At 50.2% G+C, this 25512-nt stretch overlaps 2 protein-coding genes across 5 annotated transcripts in view; one reads left to right on the forward strand and one right to left on the reverse strand.

Moving 5' to 3' along the window:
• Nucleotides 1-675: 675 nt before the first annotated feature.
• On the reverse strand, nucleotides 676-11321 carry MTHFR (methylenetetrahydrofolate reductase). 2 transcript variants are annotated; one of them, XM_069479356.1, is made up of 12 exons: nucleotides 11168-11321; nucleotides 10635-10877; nucleotides 9278-9516; nucleotides 8361-8471; nucleotides 5393-5586; nucleotides 4465-4715; nucleotides 4117-4251; nucleotides 3731-3911; nucleotides 3271-3453; nucleotides 2324-2425; nucleotides 1338-1457; nucleotides 676-983 (listed from the first exon to the last, which is right to left on the reverse strand). In XM_069479356.1, exons 1-12 carry the CDS (start codon nucleotides 11275-11277, stop codon nucleotides 765-767), a joined length of 2088 nt encoding a protein of 695 aa, XP_069335457.1. In that variant the 5' UTR covers nucleotides 11278-11321; the 3' UTR covers nucleotides 676-764. The 2 variants fall into 2 exon arrangements, with proteins under 2 accessions (XP_069335457.1, XP_069335456.1); XM_069479355.1 differs by having other exon boundaries at nucleotides 10635-10880.
• Nucleotides 11322-13764: 2443 nt separating this feature from the next.
• The window catches only part of CLCN6 (chloride voltage-gated channel 6), a 32494-nt gene continuing 20746 nt past the window's right edge, over nucleotides 13765-25512 (forward strand). Inside the window, exons 1-4 of one of the 3 annotated variants that reach the window (XM_069479357.1) lie at nucleotides 13765-14157; nucleotides 15284-15343; nucleotides 23175-23240; nucleotides 23955-24020. In XM_069479357.1, coding sequence (XP_069335458.1) covers nucleotides 14071-14157; nucleotides 15284-15343; nucleotides 23175-23240; nucleotides 23955-24020 — 279 coding nt within the window. In that variant the 5' untranslated portion in view covers nucleotides 13765-14070. The remainder of the gene's footprint in view (nucleotides 14158-15283; nucleotides 15344-23174; nucleotides 23241-23954; nucleotides 24021-25512) is intronic. The other 2 variants (XM_069479359.1, XM_069479358.1) reach the window with 2 other exon arrangements.

Here is a 25512-nt window from a genome sequence, read left to right on the forward strand (position 1 = left end):
GAAGGGAAGGCCAGGGCTGCCACCAAGCTGAAGGAGTCAGACTGCTTCAACCCTTAAAGGGGCGCTTTCTCTCTCGAGCCATCAGAATACAGAGACAATTCCAAAAAGCTGCATTGCAGAAAGGGGAGGAGCCCCGCTGAGCTCTCAGGGAGGAGAGCTGCTTGCATTGTTAGGCGCCAGCCCAAGCCCATCCAGGGGCCTGGTGCTGTGGACGGCGAGTACTAGGCAGGGCAGTGTTTGCCCCTTCAGTCACAAGCAGGTGGGGCCTGGCTGCCAACGTCTAGGAGGGGGAAGGTGCAGCACCTTCCCGTTGCCACATCTCTTCTACAATGCCACCAATGCCTGCTGCCCGTGTGTGCTTTGCCTGTATTACATGGGCCCCAAGCGCACGTTCACTGGGAGTACCAGGCTGGCTCCTGGAGGCTGCCTTGGTTCAAGGGCTCAGCTGGCAACAGACAGTCTCCCTCCTTCTCAGGGAGGGTGGTGTGCCCCCCACTGTGGTCCCCTGCAGGTGCAGGTGCACCCACCAACAGAGCACACACTCCTGGCTAGTGCAGGGAGCACCTGGCTCCTGTGTGGGGCCCACTGAGGTCCAGCCAGAGCCTGGGAGCCTCACGCTAGTCCAGCTGCCATCGTCACGTCTGGCAGTGCAGGCCAGGGCTCGGGGAGGAACGAAGGACAGTGGGGTTCCTGGGAGAACCAGGACTGGGAAGGAGGAAGGTGGGACACGAGCACCCCCCAGCTCAGGATGTCAGGACACAGGGTCACGGAGCCTCCGCCTCCCTCTGACTCTGGGTGGGCCTGTTGAGAAGCTCAAGTGCATCTTCCACCACCTGCCACAGGCAGTTGTCCAGCGGGAACTCGTTGTCCACCAGGTTGACCAGGAAGTAGTTGTCGTGGATGTACTGGATGATCATGCGGGACGGGGACTCCTCGTCGTACAGCTTGCCCCACTGCTCGATCCACAGGGCGAAGGCCTCGTCCTGCACAAGCGAGCGCGCGTGCACACACACACACACACACACACAGACACGGGCAAGGTTAGCAGGGCTGCCCTCGGGTCAGGCTCCATGTGCTCAGCACTCCAAGGGCTCGGAGCTACCCAGCAGGACATTTCCAGGAATAGAACAGGCCTACTTCCTGCCCCAGCAGGGAAACAAACACCACGTGCACACGCTGACCCTGGTGAGTCAGTGCAGGGCATGCCTTGGAGGCTGAGTCCTGGGCCCTGGGGGTGTGGCCTTTAGCTACACACTTGGGACCCAGCCAGACTTCCTGCCTGGGGTTTTCAAGGTGGCTGGGGCAGGCTGGGGCAGGCTGGCGCCTGGCTTCTTTACCTTCCAGAACATGAAGCTGATGGGATCCACCACCGTGGGCTGGATGATCTCTCGCCCAGGGAAGATGCCCCAAGTAACGGCATTCGGCTGTAGCTCCGGGGCATTGGTGATGTTTTCACCCTGGGGGCACAGGGCAGGGGTAAGAGCAGACCCGGGCCAAGGACAGCTGCAGTCCTCTCGTGCCTGGAGAGCCTCAGGGACCATCTCAACTCAGTACTCTCTATCTGAGACCCCACTGCCCTGCCTTCTAGGCCCACAGGTGGGGACCCACAGGTCCTCCTGGGTGCTCCTTTTCTCCTCACTGTGCGCCCATCTGCCCCATATCCAGCTGATTCAACTCTGATCTTTCCCTCTTGTCCAGCCCGCTGCCAGGCCGGGTCCTTCCTGGGTTACCACAAGGGAGTCTTCGCTGGCCTCCCCAGCCCCTAGCATTTGCGCAGCCGCCCACGGTGATCTGCCTAGAATAAAACAGAACCCGGCCACTCCACTGCTGGAGAAAGGCTCCCTCGCCCTTAGGGAAAACCCGAATTCCAAGCAGGACAATCAAGAGCCCCTGCTTAACAGTCCCCCACCCTTCCCAGCTTCTCGGCAGGTGTGTGGCTCGACCTGTGCATGTCCCCTGCCCTTTCCTGGGAGTGCCCTTCTCCCTGCTGGCCCACTCCTCTCAGTCCTTAAAGATTCAGAACACACATGATCCCTCCAAAAAGCTTTCCCCAACCACCCAGGTTAGCTGTCCCTCCTCTGGATCCTACAGCATACCACACTGAGCCTGACTTTCCTATCACACTGGCTGGCAATTGTCCATTTACTTGTCTCCCTCACTAGGCCGGGTGCTCTTTGAGAGCAGGGCCCGGTTTTGTCTGTCTGTGTCTTGCACAACGCCTGGCCAGGGCCAGGTGCTGGGCGATCACTGACTGAATAAATGTGTGCCCCCGGGCCTGCGCTCTGGCCGTGCTGAGCGCTGTGTGCTCCCGGGAGCCGCCTACCTTCACGTCCACAATGTGGTAATTAACCCGCAGCTCGTACTTCTTCAGCACTTGCAGGAGCGCTTCTGTTGTCTCTCGGGAAGTGAAGAACTCTAAGTAGGCCTGTGGGAGACAGGCGCCTGTCATGTCAACCCCAGTTCCCTGCCAGACACCCTTTCACAGACACACAGCAGGGCACCTAAGGCACTAGGACCAGTGGTGGCCACACAGATCAAGTGCAAATCGTGGAGCTGCCCAGCACATAAGCAAAGGGGGAGGCAGCAGGTGCAGGGGCGTCTCAGTCTGGACGGTGTGAGGGTGTCTGCCACCTCCCAGTCCGTCAGGGGCGGCTCCACGGAGAAACCACTGCAGGAGCTGCAGAGACACCCAGTTTGACAAGGTAAGGCATGGGAGAGGTCCGACACGTCTATCCTCTCCAGTGACTGGGTGATGACAATGACAGTGACATCTCCTCTAGCACCAGTGCCTATGGGGGTTAAGCTGGGTTTACTTAAATTGATTTGCTATCATGCTCATAATACTGCAAGGCGGGCTCAAGGAGGAAAGCAGGTTCCACCCGGCCACCTTGCCAGAAAGCGGCAGGGCTGGGACTTAGTCCCAGGTCTTTCTCGGTCCAGAGCCCACGGGCTGTTAGTCCAGCAGCTCCAGGAGGAAGGTGTCAACTCAGTATAGTGCCAACAGCTCTGTTTAGTGAATGCTTCCTAAGTTCTTCCCATGTGTCAGGCACTTTGCATAGCTGCGGCCCCAGAATGTGCGTTACATCTCATTGTGCTGAAGAGAAAACCTGCCTGCCCGGGTCCGTCTGATTCCGGGTGTAAACTCCCGTCTGCTCTGATCCATTGTTACTCCAAATTATGAGCCCGGGAGAGAAACGCTGCTCTGACCCAATCTCTGGGGAACCCTGGGTGCCGGCCAAGGTGGGGTGGCCCTACGCATGCCGACCACACCTTCTGGAAGACGTAGCCCCCACTGGGGCCCCAGCCCACGATGGGGTCGGAGGACGGCTTCCCGTTGATGTTGGGCTGCGAGTTGATGGTGAGGATGCCCTGCCGGTTCACTCGGAGCAGCTCCTCCTTCATCAGGCCGGTCTCAGCCGCCAAGGGCTCATCATTCCAGGGCAGGCAAGTCACCTGCGGGATAGAGTGAGCTGGGCTGGGGCGACGGCCAGCTCTGACACCCTGGGTCCTTGCCTCCCATGGTCCCCGTCAGAGACCCAGCCTGTCTTTGCCTCCACAAGCCCCTTCCAGGTGGAGAATTCCCAACTCACCCTCCTCCCTTGGCTGCGGTGCCACGTGCACAACACGGAGAGGAGGCGACTCAGGCTGGGAAGTTACAGCCCCACGGCCTGGCCCACGGCTGGAGTCAGGGCAGGGGATGGGACCAGGGACCCAGCCCAGGACCACTCACTTTATGGCCGTTCTGGTTTGGCTCTCCCGAGAGGTAGTGGACAAAGACTTCAAAGACACTTTCTTCACTGGTCAGCTCCTCCCCCCACATCTTCAGCAACTCTTCCTTGGGGGACTTGCTTTTCAGGTAGAAGAGGTAGTAGTCCTTCAGCTCCCCAAAGGCTGGAGAGGAAGAATTGCCCCTGACAGAGGAGGTACCCGGAGGTCAGGGTACACTCCTGACCTTGGGCTCCTGACAGAGGGCAGCGGTCGCCACAGGCCCAGGAGGCCAGCCTTGTAAATCCTGCCCCTGACCACCCCAGGGCTCGACCACAAGCACGCAAACTCCTTCTGCCCCTTCCTCCTAAGAACTTGCATATGTTTGCAAGGAACGTCTGCAGGCCTCACCAGCGGCCGTTGGGGAACTCGTCCCACTCCTGGGTGCGGTAGATGTAACTCCTTGGCCTGGAGGCCCAGAAGATGGGACGTACATCTTCCTCCCGGCGCTTGGGGTGGGCACTGACAGCCCAGGGCAGGGGACGCCTGGGCGAGGATGGAGACAGAGAGACAAGGGACTGGCTAGAGGGAGCCCCAGGGAGCCTGGGTCATTCCATCTGACCCCCTCCGAGACTGGAGCCCTTGGTGTGGCCAGCCAGTCACAGCACAGGCATCCCCCTGTGCCACCCCTAAGGGCCAGCACTATGTCTGGTATGCATAAGGACTTTCCTCTGGGGCTCTCTGGGCCACCGCTCTCACCTGGGGTCCTCAGTCCACATGCCCAAGCGCTTCAGCACCTCCGTGGTGGCCATCTCTCGGTTGAGGGTGTAGAAGTGGAGGCCTGGCACCAAGCCGCTGGCCAGAAGCTCCTGGCACAGGCTCACAGCCAGCTCGATGCCATAGTTGCGGATGGCAGCATCATTGTCTTTGATTGGCTCAATCACGTCCTTGATCTTCTGTGGCACCTCCAGCTTAGACAGCTTCACAAGCTGCCGGAGGGAGTGGTAGCCCTGTCCAAGACACACGGGGGCCGTGGGGGTCAGCTGCCAGCCTGTCTCCCACCCTGTCCATCCTCCGCCAGGCCTCCTGGCCAATTGCAGCGTCACGCAGGACCCAGGGAAGTCAGACCATATTGCAGGAGTGTGCCTGGGCCGTTTGCTTTCCCCACTCTCGCAGAGCAGAGCAGCGGCCCGTGAGCACTCCTGCATCGGACTGAGCCAGCCTTTTAGTCCCTAGGTGTGTCCACTGGTAACACGGTGGTCACCTAACCCAGTTGTTCCCAACCCTCACCGATTTTCAGGATCACCCATCAATCTCAGGAAGTAAAATACAAATGCCCAGGGCCCATCTCAGATTTACTGAACCAGAACTTTGAGGGGTGGGACCTGGAAATCCATTTTCTGTAAAAGCTTATCAAGTGGTTCTGATGACAGCCAGGTTTGGGAAAAACTGATCTGACCAAATTTATAATGAGACATATAATCCCTTTTAGTGACACTTGTCAGGAGGTGAAAGTACAAGAAGCCCCTCAACAGACACTGACGCTGTTTTCTGGGAAAATCAGAGGCAGCCACGGGCGGATGACGAGGCAATGAGGTGCGGGACTGGGGCACTGTCGGACTGGAAATCTAGTAAGCAACAGGGAAGCACTTTCGAGGGGGTCTATGAGCCCTCCTGGGCCCCTCACCTGAATAGGAAAGATCCCCGGGAGGATGGGGCAGGTGACACCCATGTCGGTGCAAGCCTTCACGAAGTGTAGGAACGTGTCGGTCTCAAAGAACAGCTGCGTGATGATGAAATCGGCTCCGGCGGACACCTTCTCCTTCAAGTACTTCAGGTCGGCCTCAAGGCTCTCTGCTTCAGGGTGGCCTTTGGGGTAACCTGCCAACAGGATGACAATCAGGAGAGGCTGGCCTCCACCTGTTCCAGGTGAATGATGACGAGACCAGAGAGCCTGGGGACAGGGAGTCCTCCGTCTCAGGGTTCTGGATTCACACCTGCCGGCAGCACGGCACGCACAGAGCTGAAACGGTGGGTGGCTGGGCTCACACATGATGTGCCCTGAGCCTGGAGACGATCCCTGAGAGAGGGCAGCCACCCTCCCAAGAGTGGGAGTAGATTGCTGCAAACTCCCCATGCTGTCCTGCCTCAGCCAGCCAGGCAAATCAGGCCTGCACTTGGCGGCCATGGGAAAGAGAAAATGCTGCGTTTCGCACCAGTCAGGCAACATCTAGGGTACTGGGCTTGACTCTAGGTGCTGCATTAAAACATTGTTTTTCTTGTAACATTAAAATTACTCAGGGGTCTGAGATAGTGAACAGTTAGAAACCCAGTTACACGAGGAAGAACTGAAGAAAGTGATGTCTTGCTTGAAGGAAGGAATGGAGAGGACACAGGAACCCCTTTCCCACGTCCAGAGGTCTGTCATGGGGAAAGGACCCATGCTAGCCCAGCCGCTTAGCAGTCGTGTTCCGTGTTGCATCTGACGGCAGAACCCGCGTCCATTCCAGAGAGCTGCCCGATGCTGGACGAGCAACCCCACGAGACCATGAGCCCCTGGGGTCTCAACACACTGGGGCAGCGGATGACCATGTGTGGAGATGCCAAAGCTGGGATTCCAGAACTTGGTGGGGGGTACAGGGAGCAGATGTCCTCTAGGCTCCTTACTGGCTCTGTGAACGCTATGACTCCCCTAAGTGACTAAACTTACTAGCAGCCTTGCTAGGTCAGGAAGGCAGGAAGACCACAGGCCTTAATGGAACTGCATGGAGAGCACCGGCTTCCTTGGCCCAACCCAGGGCGGGATCCTGGGCCAGGCAGGGCGCAGACCCGAGAGCTGGGCGGTTGGGAAGCCAAGCTGCTTTGCTGTGATAAGGCAGTTCCATTCTTAAGAAACCCTGAGTCATCAAAAATGGATATAAAAGCTATCATTTCAAGGGGTAAGGGGATGGGGGATTAAGCACCAGAATCTTACAGTTTCAATAACAAAGGTATTTTTCCAGTAGGAATTTCAGAAACAAAGGAGCTTTTTAATAGCTAAAACCGTATAGCTGTAACACCTAAATATTGCCAAACGAATCTAGCATGTGATTACATGTGGCTTTTGCTCAGTTTACCATATTCTCTACCTTGGCCATCTTGGTGCTTTCCAATCCACTGACCTTCTCTGTTGGCCACTTTATGACAAGCAAAGCACAAAACCATTCCGCAACTGTGAGCTCACAGCTTTGCTGGTTCAATCCTGCTCACCTAGCACCCATCACTGGCGCACATGTGCACACCCGCAATTAACTGACTGGATCGTGGCCGGCACAGCGATGACAATTTGCACAGCGGGAAATGCCTGTTCTGCTCCTGACTCCTGCTCTGTGCTTCCCAGACACTTAAACACCCTGTCGACAAAAGAGTGGGTATGCAGATGGGGGCCTGGGGACAAGGCCAAAGTCACCCACAAGTTAATTCTTGAAGCTACACTTTTTTTTTTTTTTTTAATTCAGATCACTTGAGACACTACTGCATAATGTAGCCTTTTTTTTTTTTTTTTTTGAGACAGGGTCACATTCTGTTGCCAAGGCAGTAGTGCATCATCATAGCTCACTGAAGCCTCAAACTCCTGGGCTCCAGTGATCCTTCTCCCTCAGCCTCCTGAACAGCTGGGACTATAGGCTTGTAGCAACACCTCCAGCTTATTTTTTAATTTTTTGTAGAGAGGGGTCTCACTCTTGCTCAGGCTGGTCTCAAACTCCTGGCCTCAAGTGATCCTCCCGCCTCGGCCTCCCAAAGTGCTAGGATCACAGGCATGAGCCACTGCGCCTGGCCCCCGATGGTTGTTTTAATATAAAAATGATGCGACTCCCCCCCCAAATTTGAGAATAACTGTCATTCCTAGATGTGCCAAGTCAATCTAGGGACCTCCTATGTCCCTGGCACACACTGCCTCACCATACCCGAACCCTGTATGAGAAAGTGAAGGTCCAATCCCAGCTTCAGCATCGAGAGTAGGAGGAAAGGCCATGCCATCCGTTTCTGCCAGGTGAACCTGGCCTCCTGGCTGCAGCCAATGGAACCAGAGTTGAGCCGGCCCATTCATTCTCTCTCCTGGAATTTGGAATGGATACTGAGACTTGTCAATCAGTCAGGGCTACTGGCTGGAACCGGGCACATCATGTGTGTGGAGGAGTGTAGACATCAGGTCTGCCGGAAGAAGCACGGAGCAGATATGCAGCAAGAAGTACAGATGGGGGACCCTGTGGCCCCAGAGAGAATGAGGCAGGGCCTGGGTTTCTGACAGCTTCCAGTGCCTAGTGAGGTCTGAGGCTATTTCATGACCTTGGGTTCCCTGCCCCCTGGAGTCATCTTAATAAATATCCATCTTCCGTTTTAAAGAAAAGAACAGGGTTGGGAAGCAGGCTACGAGCATGGCAAGGTAGAAGAATAAAAACTCAGGGGGTGGCAGCAGGCCTGGACGGGCAGTGTGTGATGGAAGGAGAACAAAGACATTGGGTAATCCCCTTGTGCACGTCCCTCATCCAGCACAGGCTCAGGCCCATGGGTGCGCTCGATCGCTGTGTCCCTAACGGGATTCTGGCAGGCTCTCTGGGCATCTCGGTCCTTCCCCTCTCTGTTGCCCCCACCGGGATGCTCCAGCCACTCACCTGCCACACAGATGTCAAAGTAGTCACCAAACTCATTTCGGATGTGCTTCACCAGGTCCACCGCGTAGCTGAAGCCTCCTTCCTCCTCTTTCCAGTGGTCACCGGTGGGGTCTGCAGGGTTGGTGGAGGTCATAGTCACTGGGTCTTGCCCAACCTTCAAAGAGCCTTTTTGTTTCCTCTACCTACGCCTACAATGGGACTGTGAGTTCCTGGAAGGCAGGGACTTCATATTATTTAGGTTTGGCACAGCACTTGGTAAATAGCAGGAGGGAAGAGGGCAGCCCACCTGTCAAATATTTATTGAGTGCCAACTCCGTGTGGGTCCTGTGCTAGCGGTGGGAACAGGACACAGCTCTGCTCCTCACTGAGCCTGGAGGATTTGGGACCTCCTCCCTGCTTACACCTGGGCACACTCGCTCTCCCCTGGCTGCAGAGCTCTTGCCTCCTGGGAGAATTTGCTACTCATCTCAAGTGAGAAGTGGGCTGCTGGTGGGGAACACGGGGCCACAGCATCCCACCCAGCAGGCTCCCTCCTCCCACTTTCGGGTGGCCGGATGATAGCAGGTACCAGAGGCATAACCAGCCATTCTCACTCCAGCTGCACTCTGGTTGGGCCAAGCGCTGGGTGCAGCCAGCAATCGATGAAGAAGGTGTGTAGCCAGGGCCGAGGGTTATCGGGCGCTGCCTGCATTCCCGACTGAACTCCCACGTCACGGTCAAGAGGTGGAAGAGGTGGCTCCCTCTGTGCGGTGGGTGCGCATGGTAGACTCACTACCCACGATGCCTCCCGATGCTACTGGCAGGGATGGGACCATGCTCAGGGTGGGACTCCAGGAAAAGCAAAGGACCACTCCAGGGACAGGAGAGGCCTTGGGGAAAGCCAGAACCCTGAGCCTAGGGGAGTGCTGGCTCCACACCTCCCCTCAGCGCCAAGATGTTCTTCAGGCCCAGCTGCTTGGCTTTGTGCAGATGGCCCGTGATCTCTTCCTGGCTCTGACAGCAGCAGGTCATGTGCAGGATGGTTTCCAGACCACAGTAGTTCACGGCAGTGCTGGCAATCATCATGGAAGAGGTCTCCTTGTCTGAGCCAGGGTCCCCTGCGGGATGCCAGGTCACATCTATGAAGAGGGGGCCACCTGCTGCCATCCGGTCAAATCTGTAGGGAATTTCTTTCTGAAGAGAGGTTCCAGGGGAAACACCATCCCTCAGCACCTTCCCAGGGGGCCCAGGAGTTAGAAAAGCATAACGTGGAAGCTGGAGTCAAACCCACCTGCCTTCATATCCCGGCTTGGCTACTTAAGCTATGCAATCTTGGGTAAATTAGTCTCTCTGAGCTCAGTTTCCTCACGTATAAAATGTGGCAGATATCAGTACCTACTCCACACCGCTACCATGAGAACATGATGATAGCTGGCTCCACAGCACTTAGGACGGTGCCTGGTACACACACAGTGAAGACTCAGTGCAAGGGAGGTGCCATTACGGCCACTATTGTTACAGAGATAATAAATACTGGTAGCAGCCATCCCACCACTTGGGGCGAGAGCAGCACTGCAGACTTTTCACAGTGCTTGCACATTTATTATCTCGGGTGAGCTAAGACATCTTAATGGTCAAGGGTTAGGGAAATCCTCAGACTGCCAAGCACAGCCTCATTCCAGGAACAGGAAAGAGACGGGCAGCAGACACAAATGCCTCCCGTGCTGCCTCCCAGCCTCGGCAGCAGCCCAGCGCCAAGTTCCTGAACGAGACTCAAAAGCCTGGATGGGCATGAGTACTTTTGTTACAAGTTACACAGTGTAAACATCCTTGTGCCTTTAAACTTCAAAACCTTGGGAGCCACACATGAGAAGTACAAACAGTAAAACGTATAAACTTTTAAACAGGAACTGCAGTGTTAACATAATTCAGTTGGCATTTTTAGATTTCAAGAGGCATAATCCAAATTCCTAACTTGCTGAAAACATTCTCTAACATTCTCCCTGCTTTGTGACTTCCTAAATGTACTCGTGATCCAGCCCCAAGTTCCGCCAAAGAATACAGTTTGAGAGAATCAACATTTTTAACCATTGAAGAGTGTGTCTAAAAATACTCAATGCTGCAGAGGGACTCTTACAAACAACTGAGAGGCTGCAGATCAAATGACCTGCTCAGCCTTCTCCTGCCTGCCCTCCTCCGGCTGCTTTTCCTACCGGGTTAAAGTGCCGCGCAGCTGCAGGGCTGACAGTTCACTTCCCTGTCACCCCTTCCCCACCGCAACTAGCATCAGTTTACCTAGAGATGAGATTGACAGCTCCTTGAGCAGTTCGAGGAGGGAAGAATTCCAAGGAGAACCACTTGTCACCAGATTCTATCCTCCGCCTCATCTTCTCCCGGAGTTTCTCATGCCGCTCGGGGTCCAGGCCCGGCGTGGAACATCTTGAACTATCTTTGGAATTCTCGCTGCCACTGCTGCTGCCCTCTGAGCGGGGGTTGAGGCCGCCACTCCCTCTGGCCTCATTCAGCATGGCCGGGTTCCTGCTGCACGGGGTGGGGCAGGGGGCATCAGGGGGCAGGCAGCCAAGCCCCAGGCACATTGAGGCACCTGAGTAGCAGGTTCGAGTGAGAGACGCTGCATTTCCACGCAGGAAGGCCAGTAAGGGGAAGGTGACACTGCCCCCGCCCAGTGGCTCCACGCTGCACAGCTGTCTGTGCTGCCTCACTCAAAGCCTTGCCCTCCACTGCTTCCTGGCTCCTTGCATGCGAGGTAGCCCCCACCCAGCACCGAAACATGCTCCTCCTGTCCATGAATCCTCAGTGACAGCTACCTGATGGAAGGTGGCACAGAGAATCTCATGCTGCCGGCCTCGGAGGCCCGCATTCCTAGGGAGGGGCAGTGGTGCACAGCTGGGAGGACCTTGGCTTTTCGATGGTCCATCTCTGTCAGCTCAGCCCCAGAGTGAGTGGGGAGGGAACAGAGGAACCTTCCCCAGCGGGTGTGTACGACTGGGTGGAGCTTTGACAAAGGAAGAGCCTTGAGCGGAGCAAGGGGGCGGGGGCAAGGTTTCCTGGCAGAGGAGGGAGGGCTGGGGCTCTAGTCGGAGGCGGCAGATGGAAGGAGGAGGACCAGGGCTGAGTCTCCAGGGGTTGGTGGAGATGAGGCCAACAGACGTTCACGGCCACTGGGTCACTCTCCAAAGAAGGAATAGCTCGCTCTGGCTGGCCCTGCCTGGACATCTCCTGTTACTTGGAACAGTTTGTGTGCAGGAAAGAAGGGGTGAGAGTTTAACTTTGCAGTCAGATTTCTTCTGAGTTCATCCTACTCCAAAAAGACTGTGTTGTGGGTTAGAACTTGAAACTGGCTGTGTTCCAAAAGTAGCCAGATCCAAGTTCAGCAAAGGCACGAATTCATGTCCAACTCAGAACAAAGGCTGACCCATCTGTGCCAGCCTTGCAGCCCGCTCTCCTTATACACATCACAGAAATCATGGTGACCTCCAGAGGCTGAGGCGGGAGGATCACTTGAATCCAGGAGTTCAAGCCCAGCCTTGGCAACACAGACAGATCTATCTCTTAAAAAAAAAAAAAAAAAAAGAATTGGCCGGCCTTGGTGACTCACGCCTGTAATCCTAGCACTCTGGGAGGCTGAGGCGGGAGGATCCCTTGAGGGCAGCAGTTTGAGAGCAGCCTGAGCAAGAGTGAGACCCCCATCTCTACTAAAAATAAAAAAATTAGCTGGGTGTGGTGGCGTGCGCCTATAATCCTAGCTACTCGGGAGGCTGAGGCAGGAGGATCACTTGAGACCAGGAGTTTGAGGTTGCTGTGAGCTAGGCTGACGCCATGGCATTCTAGCCTGGGCAACAGAACGAGACTCTGTCTCAAAAAAAAAAAAAAAAAAAAAAAAGGAAATCATGGTGACTGCAGAGTCACCATGGCAACCACAGGCAGGCCAACAGAGTGCACAGGGCCATTTGGCAGTTTGGTGGAGGAAATAAGACAAATACTTAAAAATGAAACAAAACACTACTCTTGCACAGCAATGGCAAGTGCACAGGAGTCAAAATCAATGTGTGGTGACATGGTGCAACAAAGGAATGACCAGGTCAGGTTCATTCCTTTCAGGAAAAGTCCACCATTAGACCGGTGGACTTAACCATCTGGGGTTCTAGACTCTTTTTGAGAATCAGCTGAAATCACTGCTTCTCTCCCCTGAAACATACACGAGCGCACAGAACACAGAATACACAGGGCTGCATCCAAGGTCAAGGCACAGATTCCCGACTAAGAACCCTTGTGCCAACGCTTTCTCCTACTAGGATACTCGTTTTGATTCTGACCGAAAACTCCAGATTCCCAGTGAGGATGGTGGTGGGGAGCAAGGAAGGGGCCAATGGTGAGAGCAGCAGGCTGGCTGGCCTTCCTCCTGCATTGGAGGAGTGCCTCACTACTGCCTGCTGGAACAAACCCTAGAGCGGGGGAGGAGGCTGAACCACCTGCAAACTCTGCTCTTCAAAAACGCTGCATTCCTAGTATGTGCCAGACACGTGCCGTATTATTACAAGCCTTCCCTTAACCAACACCCACCATTTATCCATTTTAAGCCGGGCTCCCACAGCCCCCTGGGTTTTAACTGTGGGTTAACATGTTTGTCTCCCCTCTCTGCCCACCAGTTCCCTGAAACCAGGACCCGTATGCTGCCTGTGGTACGCCCCGTGCTTGGCACACAGTAATAACAGCCAACACTCGCTGGGCACCAAGGGGCCAGGCGCTGTCACTGCGTTCTCAAAAAAACCCTCTGCCATTTACTGAGCACTTACTTAGACTGCGCCAAACACCAGGATATTAAGCCCACCCTCCCGGAAGGGTCCCGGTGGACAGCCGTGCACAGCGGGACGCAGTGGGCACCGGGACGGCAGTGCCAGCGGCCCACCGCCCGTCTCCAGGTGCTCGCTGGGGAAGCAGGTTTAAAAGCCTTTTCGGTGCTCGGGTGCCCGGAGGGCCGGGAATTGAATCACCAGGTCACTGGGACACCAGCCAGGCGCGGGTCCAGACCGGTCCAGCCGTCTGGATCTCCACCCCAGGCTCAGGACCCCTCATCTCCGCGGCCCCTCAGTCCAGGTAGGGGGCCGCAAGTGAGTCTTCGTCAGAGAGTTGGGGGTCGCTGGGGGGCGGGCAGCCTTGCGCGGAGGGGCAGGGGGGAACGGTTACTGTAGTCTCGCGAGGGGTGCGCGGAGGGGCGGGAGCCCTCCCAAATAAAGGGGCGGGCCGGCCTCCAGCGATCCCCGCCCACAAGCGAGTGCCCGCCCCCGGATGAGTGTTAGCCGGCTCCCACCCCGGCGATCCCAGGCATCGCCGTCACTCACCCTCCGGTACCGGGTGACTCAGAACGCTCGCTCGCCTGTCGCAGCGGTGGGACAGCGGTGGGGACGCGTGGGGGCGGAGTGTGGCGCAGGTGTCAGGTTTCTCAGGGGGGGCCGAGAGGGCGGATACCACTCAAGCAGGCGACAGGAAGCTCCGCCTCCAACATGGCCGAGCCTGGAGGTCTCGTTGGAAGCTGTGCCTTTACCGTCTTGTGACGTAAACCCTCGCCCCACCCGTCTGCAGCCACTCCCTGTCTCCATCCCTTAGCTCGAGAGGGCCACGTGACCGTCCCGGGGCCAGTCACGTGAGGCGCCGATCCTCGGTGGGAGGGGGTTGGCAGAGGGGTTCGCGGTGGCAGTGAAGGAGGAAGATGGCGGGAAGCAGGGGGTCCATGTGCTGCTGCTGCAAATTGTGCAGTTGCTGCGGCGAGCGCGAGACCCGCACCCCCGAGGAGCTGGTGAGGAGCGGGCGGGGCAGTGCTGGGGAGGGGGCGGTTGCTATGGGACTGCGAACAGCGTTGCTGGGGGTGGTGCCGGGCCGAGCTGGGCCTGCAGGTGGCAGCGGGTGGGGCCTGGGGACTGCAGCCTGGGTTCTGGAAGGCTCTGCGCTGCGTCACATGCCCGTCTGGGGTCTTTTCTTATAAATCCTGTGGAATCCGAGGGAGAATCCAGGCTAGCTTCAGTTAATCCCATCCATATTTTATTTTATTTCCATCTGAAAAGAGTTTTGAATGAAACAAGCGTTTTGCAGAATGAGCTCCTTCGCAGGACTTCGTGCTTATCATGCAGCTGGCGTAGTTTCTTCAGCCCTTGTTCCCTCTATCCCTCACCCTTTCTGGGTCACTGACAATCCAGCTTCCCCCTGCAAAGCACCCTGGGAAAACTTGAGTTGTGTCCCCAGAGTTGACAGGTCCCTTCTGATTTCAATTTCATCGCATTGTCAGATGGAACGTGAATTTTTCCCCCCTTGAGCTGGCATCAGACATCTTTGAGGTGTCCTGAAGACTAGTGGTTATTTGGAGAATGTACCAATAGAAAGAAGAGCTCAGCTGGATGACTGTAGATCCTCACCCACGTAGCCCTTCTTTTTTTTTTTTTTTTTCCTTAAGTCAGGGTAAAGGGACATAGAGTGATGGGGAGGGGGGCTATTTTTTTTTTTTTTTTGAGACAGTTCTCACTCTGTTGCCCTGGCTAGAGTGCAGTGGCGTCATCATAGCTCACTGCAACCTCAAACTCCTGGGCTCAAGCAATCCTCTTGCCTCAGCCTCCCAAGTAGCTCCCACACCACTACCTACACCAGGCTAATTTTTCCTATTTTTAGCAGAGATGGGGTCTCGCTCTTGGTCAGGCTGGTCTTGAACTCCTGCCCTCAAGCGATCCTCCTACCTTGACCTCCCAGAGTGCTAGAGTTATAGGTGTGAGCTACCACACCCAGGCACCCCAAGAGTTTTTTTTGCCATCTTGTTCTCATTTGATGATGGCTGCAGATGATTTGGAAGTGAGCAACTGATTTCAGTAAATACCTCTGCCTCCTTCCACTCTTAGCCACTAAAAAGGGCTCCCTCTATGGATCTGTTTTTCTAGACCATCCTTGGAGAAACACAGGAGGAGGAGGATGAGATCCTTCCTAGGAAAGACTATGAGGTGAGATGCTAAGATGCTATCTTGGGTAACTAAAGTAGTGAGTGGCCTGGTCACTTCAGGTGGAAGCACTGTGATTCCAACCAGTGATGCTCTTTGATCTTCTGTCCCAGGGAGTGAGAGGGTAAGAGACAACTTTCTTCTGGGAAAGGAGCTGTTTAACAAGCCCTTTTCTCACCTTAAACCCAAAACAAGGTCTGATGTCTTTATGCTTTTATAGATCTATGGCACCTTAACCTGGACAGCATATGTATTTGCCATTAAACTGTTTGCTTTTACAACTTACGGAGACCCAGAGTGAAAGCCACTGACAGTGTATTTTCCCGTAGGCGTGTGCTTATAACTTGCTATGGGGGCCTTGCTTCTGTTCTAGAAGAGAGAGCTTAGTTTTCAGATGATTGTCTTCCTGCCCAAGCAGTTTCTCTCAGAAGTGTTCTTGATTGTAGTTCCCACTTTCCAGTATGGAACTGTTAAGAGTACGTGTGTTTTTACTGAGGCCAACGCTGCTGGGGTGGAACTTAAAATGGTTGATTTTTTTATCATTTAACCAGTTCATGTCTTTTCTATGACTTTTGAAAGGACAAAAACAAGCCATGGTTGTGACAGAAAATTCTTAAACCATATACAAAAAGAAGGTAGAGAAAAACCTATAACCCCACTCATTAAAAGATGGCTATTCACACCTTACTAATGTCCTACTACATCCTAATGCATGTTTATGGACATGCTTTTCTTAAGTAGCAAAATTGAGAGTCTACTAATTATACTATTTTAACCTGTCCTGCTCCTCCTCCACTTAACAATTATTATTAATATTATTACTCCTTTTATTAGTATTTTTTTTTTTTTTTGAGACAGTCTTGCTCTGTTGTCCTGGCTAGAATGCAGTGGTGTCATCATAGCTCACTGCAACCTCAAGCTCCTGGGCAAAAGCGATCTTCCTGCCTCAACCTCCTGAGTAGCGGGGACTACAGGTGCATACCACCATGCCTACCTAATTTTTAAAAAATTTTTTCAGAGACAGGGGTCTCACCCAGGCTAGTCTTGAACTCTCCAGTTCTAGCATTCCTTGGCCTCCCAAAGTGCTGGAATTATAGGATTTGTAGTGTAGTATGGATTTTTTTTTTTAACTTTTATTGTGGAGAATATCAAACATATACAAAAATGGACAGAATAGTCTGCTAAAACCCTCTGTCCTCATCACACGGCTACCACAGTCATTCAGCTCATGCCCAGCCTTGTTTTGTCTATGCTTTCATCATCTGCTTCCTTCCCATATTATTCTGGAGGAATTCTGTATATCATACCATTTCACCCATAAATAATTTGCTATGCATATCCAGAGGATAAGGCCTTTTTTTGTTAGCATAACACAATACCATTATCACATCTAAAAAAAAAAAATAACAATACCTTAACAGCAAATACCCATATTTTAGTTTTCTTATAAATGTCATATATATTTTAACTTTGTTTTAATCAGGTTCCAAATAAGGTCCTCCCACTGCATTTATTTGATATATCTTTTAAATTTCTTTTAAATTTTGATATATCTTTTAATCTGTAGATTCCTCCTTCATCTTTTTCACCCCTTGTATTTGACAGCATAATTAGGACGCTGGAATTTTCTACTGTCTGGATTTTGCCAGTTGTACCCCGTGGTACAGTTTAATATGCTACTCTAACGGGACTGCTTTTAATGAATCACAAAGCACTGTATCCACTGCTGTATTTTCTCCTATTTCTTAAATATTTGTTTCCTTGTACATAGTTGGGAGGTTTGCAGGAATTAGTATAAGATGTTCCATATTGTGCTGTCTCCTTGCACTCTTTCACTGAGCCCTGTTGTGTCCTCCTGACTGTATTAGCACGGCTGAGCCTGTCTCGCGGCCTTCGTCCTACTTCCAGGAGTTCACTGAGGCTTCTCCACAGACCCTGCTGTTATTACCAAGGGTCCTGCACTCCTTCTGCTAAATTGCACTTACATTTGTAGTACAGTTGGCCTTTAGCTGATATGCATATTCATGTAAACTGTGTGGGTTAATGTACTTTCATGCGAGTCATTAATATTTCTCAATTAGCCATCTCCAAGTATGAGCTTCTTAGAGCATTTGCCCTGTGTAAGAGCAAATTCAGTTAGGCACTTAATCAAAAAAAGTCTGCTTGGATTTTATTTATTAAGGGTCAACTAGAAAAAAAACCTTTCTGTTGAAAATATTTCTAAAATGTTCTCCTTCTCCTTCCTGCCTCAGGAAGAGTTCATTGCACATACTTGACTTTCTTTATAAATTTACAAGATGTTAGAATCCCCGTTTTGACATCCATTCTCATTATAGTTGATTTGAATAATAACAACTTCCCAGATAATAACAACTTCCCAGCTGTGTGATGTCCTATTATAAACAGTAATGCTTTTGTGCAGGTCACAGAGCCTATATTGCTCCTTTGAGTTAGAAAGAAGCACCCATTAGAGAAGAAGACTTAAAATTAAAGGCCTTCCCCTCTGGACCATAGCAACACCCATAGCGTATGGCCATTTGAAGGTGTTTTTTGTGTGAGCACTATGGTGCTCTTGCCCACTTAAATTTGCACTGTGTCACCTCCGCTTTCTCTCATGGCCAGGTACCATTCTGCTCATAACCGTGTGCAACAGCCCTGTAGGACACCTATACAATTTTATTTAAGGCTGGGCACAGTGGCTCATGCCTGTAATCCTAGCATTCTGGGAGGCCGAGGTGGGAGGATCTGGAAGGATCACTTGAGGTCAGGAGTTTGAGACCAGCCTGAGCAAGAGCACAACCTCGCCTCTAGTTAAAAAAATATAAAAAATTAGGCGGGCATGGTGGTGCATGCCTGTAGTCCCAGCTACTCAGGAGGCTGAGACTGGAGGATTGCTTGGCCCCAGGAGTTTGAGGCTACAAGAGTTTGAGGACTCTGTCTCAAAAAGAAAAAAAAAAAATTATTTAAGAAAAAGAGGTGTTAGTCCCCCAAACCAAAGAGCAACATATACAGCAGAAAGAAAAAGAAATTAGTCATAGCAAAGAAGAAATAGCAATATCTGGTTTTAATAGGCCATATGTTCCACTGGGACCTATTTACAAAGTGTCAAATTCAACAAATTAATTTTGAAAAAAGGAAAAATTCTGGTGTTGCGATTATTTCTAAATGCCCTTTTTAGCAGTTTTATTGAGTTATAATTCATGCACTGTACAGTTGACTCCTTTAAAGTGTATAATTCAATGGGTTTTTTTTAAGTATATTCATAGTTTTACAGCCATCACCCCAGTCAATTTTAGAGCATTTTCATGACCCTGAAGAAAAACCCTGCACCCGTTAGCAGTCACTGCCCATTCCCTTCACCCTGACTCTAGGCAACCACTAATCTCCTTTCTGTCTCTATGGATTTGCCTATTCTGGACATCTAAACACCTTTTAAATGTCTACGGAGCCATAGCATTATTGCACAAAACCATCAGGCAAATAATTAACAAACCAGTAATTTCTGTACATACTTGAGATGAAGGCAAGAGACAAGAACAAACCAAGTGTTTCCCCCTCTACTCTCCCACACCACTCCGCACAACGCTTTCCCCATATGCCCAGCAAGCAGTTCCCCAGAGGACACCTGCTGGGTGTCCTCTAATGCAGTTCTGGCGCTGCCTACCTGGAGATAGCGTCAGGTCCCACCAGTTGAAGGTTCGGTCCCACAAAGACCGTCACCATTTCAAATGCTAGTTGCAAGTAGGAGGTTGTCACCTGTACTTCTGACCAGCCAGCTGTAAATTGAGGGTTTCTGTGACCCCCTCCTTGAGTTTGATTAATTTGCTAGAGCACTCACAAAACTCAGGGAAACATGTTACTTACATTTATCAATTTATTAAGAAAGTATAGAATAAAGGATACAGAGGTATAGCTGGATGAAGAGATGCATAGGGCAAGGCATGTGGGGAGGGGCACAGAACTTACATGCCGTCTCCAGGCATGCTAACCTCTAGGAACCTCCATGTGTTCAGCTGTCTGGAAGCTCTCTGAACCCTGTCTCCTGGGTTTTTATGGAAGCTTCCTTATGTAGGCACGATTATTTACATCATTGGTCATTGGTGATCAGTTTAACCTTCAGCCCCTCTCCCCTCCCTCGAGGTTGGGGGTTGGGGCTAAAAGTCTCACTCCTTTAATCCTGCCTTGGTCTTTCTGAGGAGCAGCCCCTCTTCTGAGGTGGTCTAGGGTCCCTCAACCAGGAGTCATCTCATTAGCATACAAAAGACACTCTGGGTTTTAGGACCTGGATGCCAGGTGACTGGTCAAAGACCAAATATAGTCTGGGAGCCTCTAATCCCAAGACTTTTGGAGGTTGAGGTGGGAGGATTGCTTAAGGCCAGGAGTCCAAGATCAGCCTAGGCAACATAGTGAGACCCTGTTTCTGTAAAAAAAAATGTAAAAATTAGCTGGGCATAGTGGCACACGCCTGTAGTTCTAGCTACTCCGGAGGCTGAGGCAGGAGGAGCACTTGAGCCCAGGAATTCCAGACTGTGATGAGCTATGATTGCACCATTGCACTCCAGCCTGGGTAACAGAGCCAGACCCTGTCTGGGAAAAAAAAAAAAATAAATAAGACCAGGTCGGTTGCAGTGGCTCACACCTATAATCCTAGCACTTTGGGAGCCTAAGACTGGAGGATTACTTGAGGCCAGGAGTTGAAGACCAGCCTGGACAACATAATGAGACCTTGTCTCTAGTAAAATTTCAAAAATTAGCCTGCCATGGTGGCGCATGCCTACAGTCCCAGCTGCTTGGGAGGCTGAGGTGGGAGGATCACTTGAGCCCAGGAGTTGGAGACTGCAGTGAGCTACAATGATGCCACTGCACTCTACCCCAGGCAACAGAGGAAGACTCCATCTTAAAAAAGAAAAAGACCAAATATGTATTTTAAAATATTACAAAAGAATATTGGATATATTCATATTTTTGTGTTTTTTTGTTGTTGTTGTTGTTTTTTTAAGACAGGGTCTCACTATATTGCCCAAACTGGTCTTGAACTCCTGGGCTCAAGTGATCCTCTTGCCTTGGCCTTCCAAAGTGCTGATATTATAGGCGGGAGCCACCAAGCTGGCCTCATTGTTTTCAACATTTTAATTTTTTTCTGTTTATTCCTAGAATGTGATGTCACTTAATTGATTTTTTAAAAAAAAGAGTGTGTGTGTGGATGTATACATATGTACATACAGTTGGGGCTCAGAAAATGATACCTGGGGCTGGGCGAGGTGGCTCATGCCTGTAATCCTAGCACTCTGGGAGGCTGAAGTGGGAAGATCTGGAAGGATCGCTTGAGATCAGGAGTTCAAGACCAGCCTGAGCAAGAGTGAGACCCCCATCTCTACTAAAAATAAAAAAATTAGCTGAGTGTGGTGGCATGCACCTGTAATCCTAGCTACTCGGGAGACTGAGGCAGGAGGATCACTTGAGCCCAGGAGTTTGAGGTTGCTGTGAGCTAGGCTGATGCCACGGCACTCTAGCCCAGGCAACAGAACGAGACTCTGTCTGAAAAAAAAAAAAAGAAAGAAAGAAAATGATACTTGGAAATAAGTTGCGTTGACAGGCTGAACTAAAGAAGCAGCCTCAAGGTCTCTCTGACCTGGCTGGGTGTGGTGGCCCACTCCTGTAATCCTAGCACTCTGGGAGGCTGAGGTGGAAGCATCGCTTGAGGTCAGGAGTTTGAGACCAGACTGAGTTCAAGTGAGCCCCTATCTCTACTAACAGTAGAAAAGAATTAGCCGGGCGTGGTGGCATGCACCTGTAGTCCCAGCTACTCCGTGGGCTAAGGCGGGAGGATCACTTGAGCCCAGGAGTTTGAGGTTGCTGTGAGCTATGATGACATCGTGGCACTCTAGCCCGGGCAACAAAGCGAGAGTCTGTCTCAAAAAAAAAAAAAAAAAAGGTCTCTCTGACCTTCTGACCCCCTTTCCTGTCCTTCAACACTTTGTCTCTCCCAAAGTACAGGATGAGACCGTTCTCTGAAGTTTCTTTGTCTACCTAGAAACTGGACCCACCAAAGAGGAACACAATTGTCTTTGATCCCTTTCCCGAAATTTAATGTACCAGAGAAGATTAAAACTCACTTCACAGAGGAAGAGACTGAAAATCAACCACCACACCTAGATCCCAGACGAACTTTTTCCCAAACCATGGCTTGTTCTCTGGTCCCATTCAGTTTCCAAAGAGAATCATCACAAGATGATGTCCGCCTCCTTGGTTCTTTCATTGTCCCCTAAAAATCATTTACTCCTGCACCCCCTTGACCCCTTCCCCTGTGAAGAAGGGTGTAGAAGCATTTGGACCTCACTGGATCATCGGGTGGTCATTCTCCTGTGGTTCCCTGTGCTGTACATGTGAATCAATCCCTGCCTTTTCTCCTATGAGCCTGCCTTCTGTCAGCTCACTTTCGGCAGACCTTCAGAGGGTGGAGGGGGAGCTTGTCCTCTTGGCCTCTGCAGTGTGAGTGTGCGTGTGTGTATATGTGTGTGTGTGTCTGTAATCACTTATGGATGAGTCTAGTTTCCCAGCAGAGGTATTTTTTCCTCCCCTTGTTTTTTTTTTTTTTCCTAATCAGATAAAAATAAAGATAATTTTTTTAAAATATAAAAAGCACACCATGTGTGCTATGAGAATTTCAAACAATACTCAGATCTAAACATCTCCCAAAACATCAACTCACAGATGTTTTCCCAGGTGTTTTTGCATTGTGTATGCTGACAAATAATCCTAATTTTGTTCAGTCAAAATGGGATTATATTATACATTTTATTCTGCAACTTGCTTTATTTTTATTTTTTAATTGAGTCTTTTTTTTCTTAATAATTTTTGGACATTTTCCATATCTATCCATGTAGACTTACTATAATTATTGCTACATAGTCTCTATTTGGATGTGTGATGATTGATTAATCGGTCACCTGTTGATACTCCAGGAGTCATAAAAAAGGAATTTGGAGTTACTCTGGGCAGTCATAGTCATATGAATGGAATAAATTATCACACATCACGTGTGTGTTTGGTTGACTTGAAACTACTGCCTGGGAGTGTGGCTGCCTGGCCAACGTCTGCCTTGGGCAGTAGCTGACGGAGGTAGGAACAGCTTATGAGGAGAGAGCACCTGGGACACCATTTTCCTTAGTTCACAGGCTGCCACTCCTCTTAGAAGACATAGAAATAAAATTATTTCCTTTGAATCATTTCTCTAATTGTGGCATACCTGCAAATTGCAGAGTATCTGTGTTCTGTGAAGCATGGTTTAAAGAACACTGCTTTAGACAAGTCTCAGGAGATGGGCTAAGTCTGTGGCTCTTCCTAACATAAACTGGAAGTTGTTTTTAAAAATAGTCTCCTTGTTAGTTTGTCTTGTGACTAACCTCATTTTCATAGAAGCTAACTACAAAAGATAATTAATTGCTTTTCTAATTAATCAGTTCTGGTTGATTGAAGCTTTTATTCACATCCTATGGAGTAAGTTGGGTAAGGCTGGTGATACCTGCAAGGTCTTAAAATATTTTTCAGAAACAGGAAGTTTTAAAATACGTAGTTTAAAATTTTTTCTAAAGCATGAAGTATTAACCCAAAGCAGTGCTCCTCAGACTTGAATGTACTTATGCGTCACGTGGGATCTTGTTAAAAGCGCAGACTCTGATGCTGCAGGTGTGAGACACTGCATTTCTAACAAGCGGCTTGCTCCGCGCATCCAAGTGTCGAATAGCAGGAACCCAGAATTTTGTCCCTTTCCAGGTTTTGACAATTATTCCTACCTAGATGTGACTTTTTAACTCACATGTGCCTCTTTCAGAGTTTGGATTATGATCGCTGTATCAATGACCCTTATCTAGAAGTTTTGGAGACCATGGATAACAAGGTGAGTCCTGCAGTTCTTGATCTCTTGGGACTGAATAGATGTTAAGACAGCTTTTTTTTTTTTCTTCCCCTAAATGCCCCAGTAAGTATCCTTAACCCCTTGGGTTTTTTGTTTTTTTTTTTAACCTTTTCATGAGATACAGGCATACTTTGCTTTATTGCATTTCACAGATACTGCATTTTTTACAAATTGAAGGTTTGTGGCAACCCTGCATTGAACAAAAAGTCATTTTTCCAGTGGCGTGTGCTTACTTCCTGTCTCTGTGTCAGTATTTTTTAACAATAAAATATTTTTTTAAATTAAGATATGTACATTGTGTTTTAGACATAATGCTATTGCACACAATAGACTATAGTATAATGTAAACACAACTTTTATATGCACTGGGAAACCAAAAAATTCGTGTAGCTCACTTTATTGTGATATTTGCTTTATTATGGTGGTGTGGGACCAAACGCGCGATACCTCCCAGGTATGCCTGTATTAGCACCTGCTCCTTAGACTTTCATCCTGCCAGCCAGAGCACCCACGGTCAGTACACATGGCCCAGCCCCGTAGAGTTCATCATTCTTGCGTTGTAAAGCTCCTGAGATACACACGGTGCTCTCTATCCACGTGGAATTTAGTCTAAAACTGGTTGGCCAAGATGTGTTCCCTCCCTGATGTCAACATGACCCTGTAGCAAACTGAATCATTGTTTTCCTGTGTGAACAGAAAGGTCGAAGGTTCGAGGTGGTGAAGTGGATGGTGGTGTTTGCCATTGGACTCTGCACTGGGCTGGTGAGCAGGCGGGGCCTGGCGGGCTGGGGGGCCCAGAGGGAAAGCCTGGCCTGGCGAATAACGTTGGGCAGTTGTCAGAACATGACATTATAACACACGTCATCATAACCAAGACAACATTTTCCTTTTTCCTTTTTTTTTTTTTTTAAATTAATCCTGGCACAGTTTTTCTCTTGCTTTCCCTTTGCGAAATGAAAATGAGACATGCAACTCTGGTGCTCTTAAAGCACTCAAAGTTTTGGTCAAGGCTTATCTTTTATGATATGATTATGGATCATAATCCATAATCTACCTAATAACATCTCTATTGGGTAGATAACGTATTACGTAGAGTACATAGTGGATGTTGAGGTTACTCTAGGGAAAAAGCAAAGTAGTGAGTATGGACTGAGCATCATGGCCTTTATTTAGCATAGTGTGGGAGTCAACACGGTGGGACACCACGGATCTCACTCAGGGAATTTTTTGTGCTGTCCTGGGCTGCTCCCTGCACATGGCTAATGTTTTCTAGAAGGTAGAGCCAGCAGTTGTGAGTGGAGGGATATGTCTGAATGAACAAAGTTCCTGTGCTCAGCAAGTTCACAGGTGAATCACAGACCAGGAAGGATTGGAAACATGCCAGAGATGGTAGCAAAAGGTCTGGCACCATAACTGCTGACCTAGCATTGTTAAACCTGAGGAAGTGAAACTGGGAAAGTCGGCAGTCGGTCAGAATGATACGTGTCAGCTCCGACTTCCCATCAGCGCAGTGTTCGCATGGGGGCGTGTCTGTTCCTCAGAAGTAGCCTGCTGATCACCTTTCTCTGGAACTGGCTACAAGCCTCATACTTAACTATGCATGGTACACCTGTGAAATTTACACACGTAGTACTATAATGTAGCCACAAGGGCCAACCATGATTTTTATTTTGATGACATGTATCAATTTTTACTGTAGTAAAATTCACAAATAAAGACCATCTCACTAAGTAAGACTAATGGCATTCAGAAGGTCTCTTTGATGATATTGTGATGAATAACATTGCGGGGGGAACTTGGGTTGATTTAATTGTTTTATTGAAATATCAGAGTGTCTGTTTTTCTGTGTACACTTGTAATTGCAAATTCCCCTGTATTAGGCATAGTCATTAGCCATCTAGTTGTTAATTTTTCTGCTACTTTCATATCAAACTCCTCTGAACTGCCATTCATTAATACTACAAGTTGAGTATTCCTAATCAGAAAATCCACAGTGCTCCAAAATCTGAAACTATTTGAGTGCCAACATGATGCTCAATGGAAATGCTTATTAGAAGATTTAGATTTTGGATTTTCTGATTAGGGATGTTCAACCAGTATGATGCGAATATTCCAAAATCCGAAACACTTCTAGTCACAAGCATTTTGGATCAGGGATACTCAACCTGAAGCAACTTTACCTCTCACCCTTGTATTTTAGGAAGGCAGACCTGCCTTTATGACATAGCACTCTGACTCTCTTGTCCTTTGATCT

Source organism: Eulemur rufifrons, chromosome 8, assembly GCF_041146395.1.
Source record: "Eulemur rufifrons isolate Redbay chromosome 8, OSU_ERuf_1, whole genome shotgun sequence".
Classification (NCBI taxonomy): Eukaryota; Metazoa; Chordata; class Mammalia; order Primates; family Lemuridae; genus Eulemur; species Eulemur rufifrons.

Excerpts from the sequence above, each read along its gene's own strand:
- MTHFR (XM_069479355.1), bottom strand. The coding sequence starts at position 11,277 with ATGGACCATCGAAAAGCCAAGGTCCTCCCAGCTGTGCACCACTGCCCC. Across the intron at positions 3,912-4,116 it reads GAGTTCCCCAACGGCCGCTG|GGGCAATTCTTCCTCTCCAG; the intron begins GTGAGGCCTGCA and ends CTCCTCTGTCAG. Across the intron at positions 984-1,337 it reads TCAGCTTCATGTTCTGGAAG|GACGAGGCCTTCGCCCTGTG; the intron begins GTAAAGAAGCCA and ends TCGCTTGTGCAG.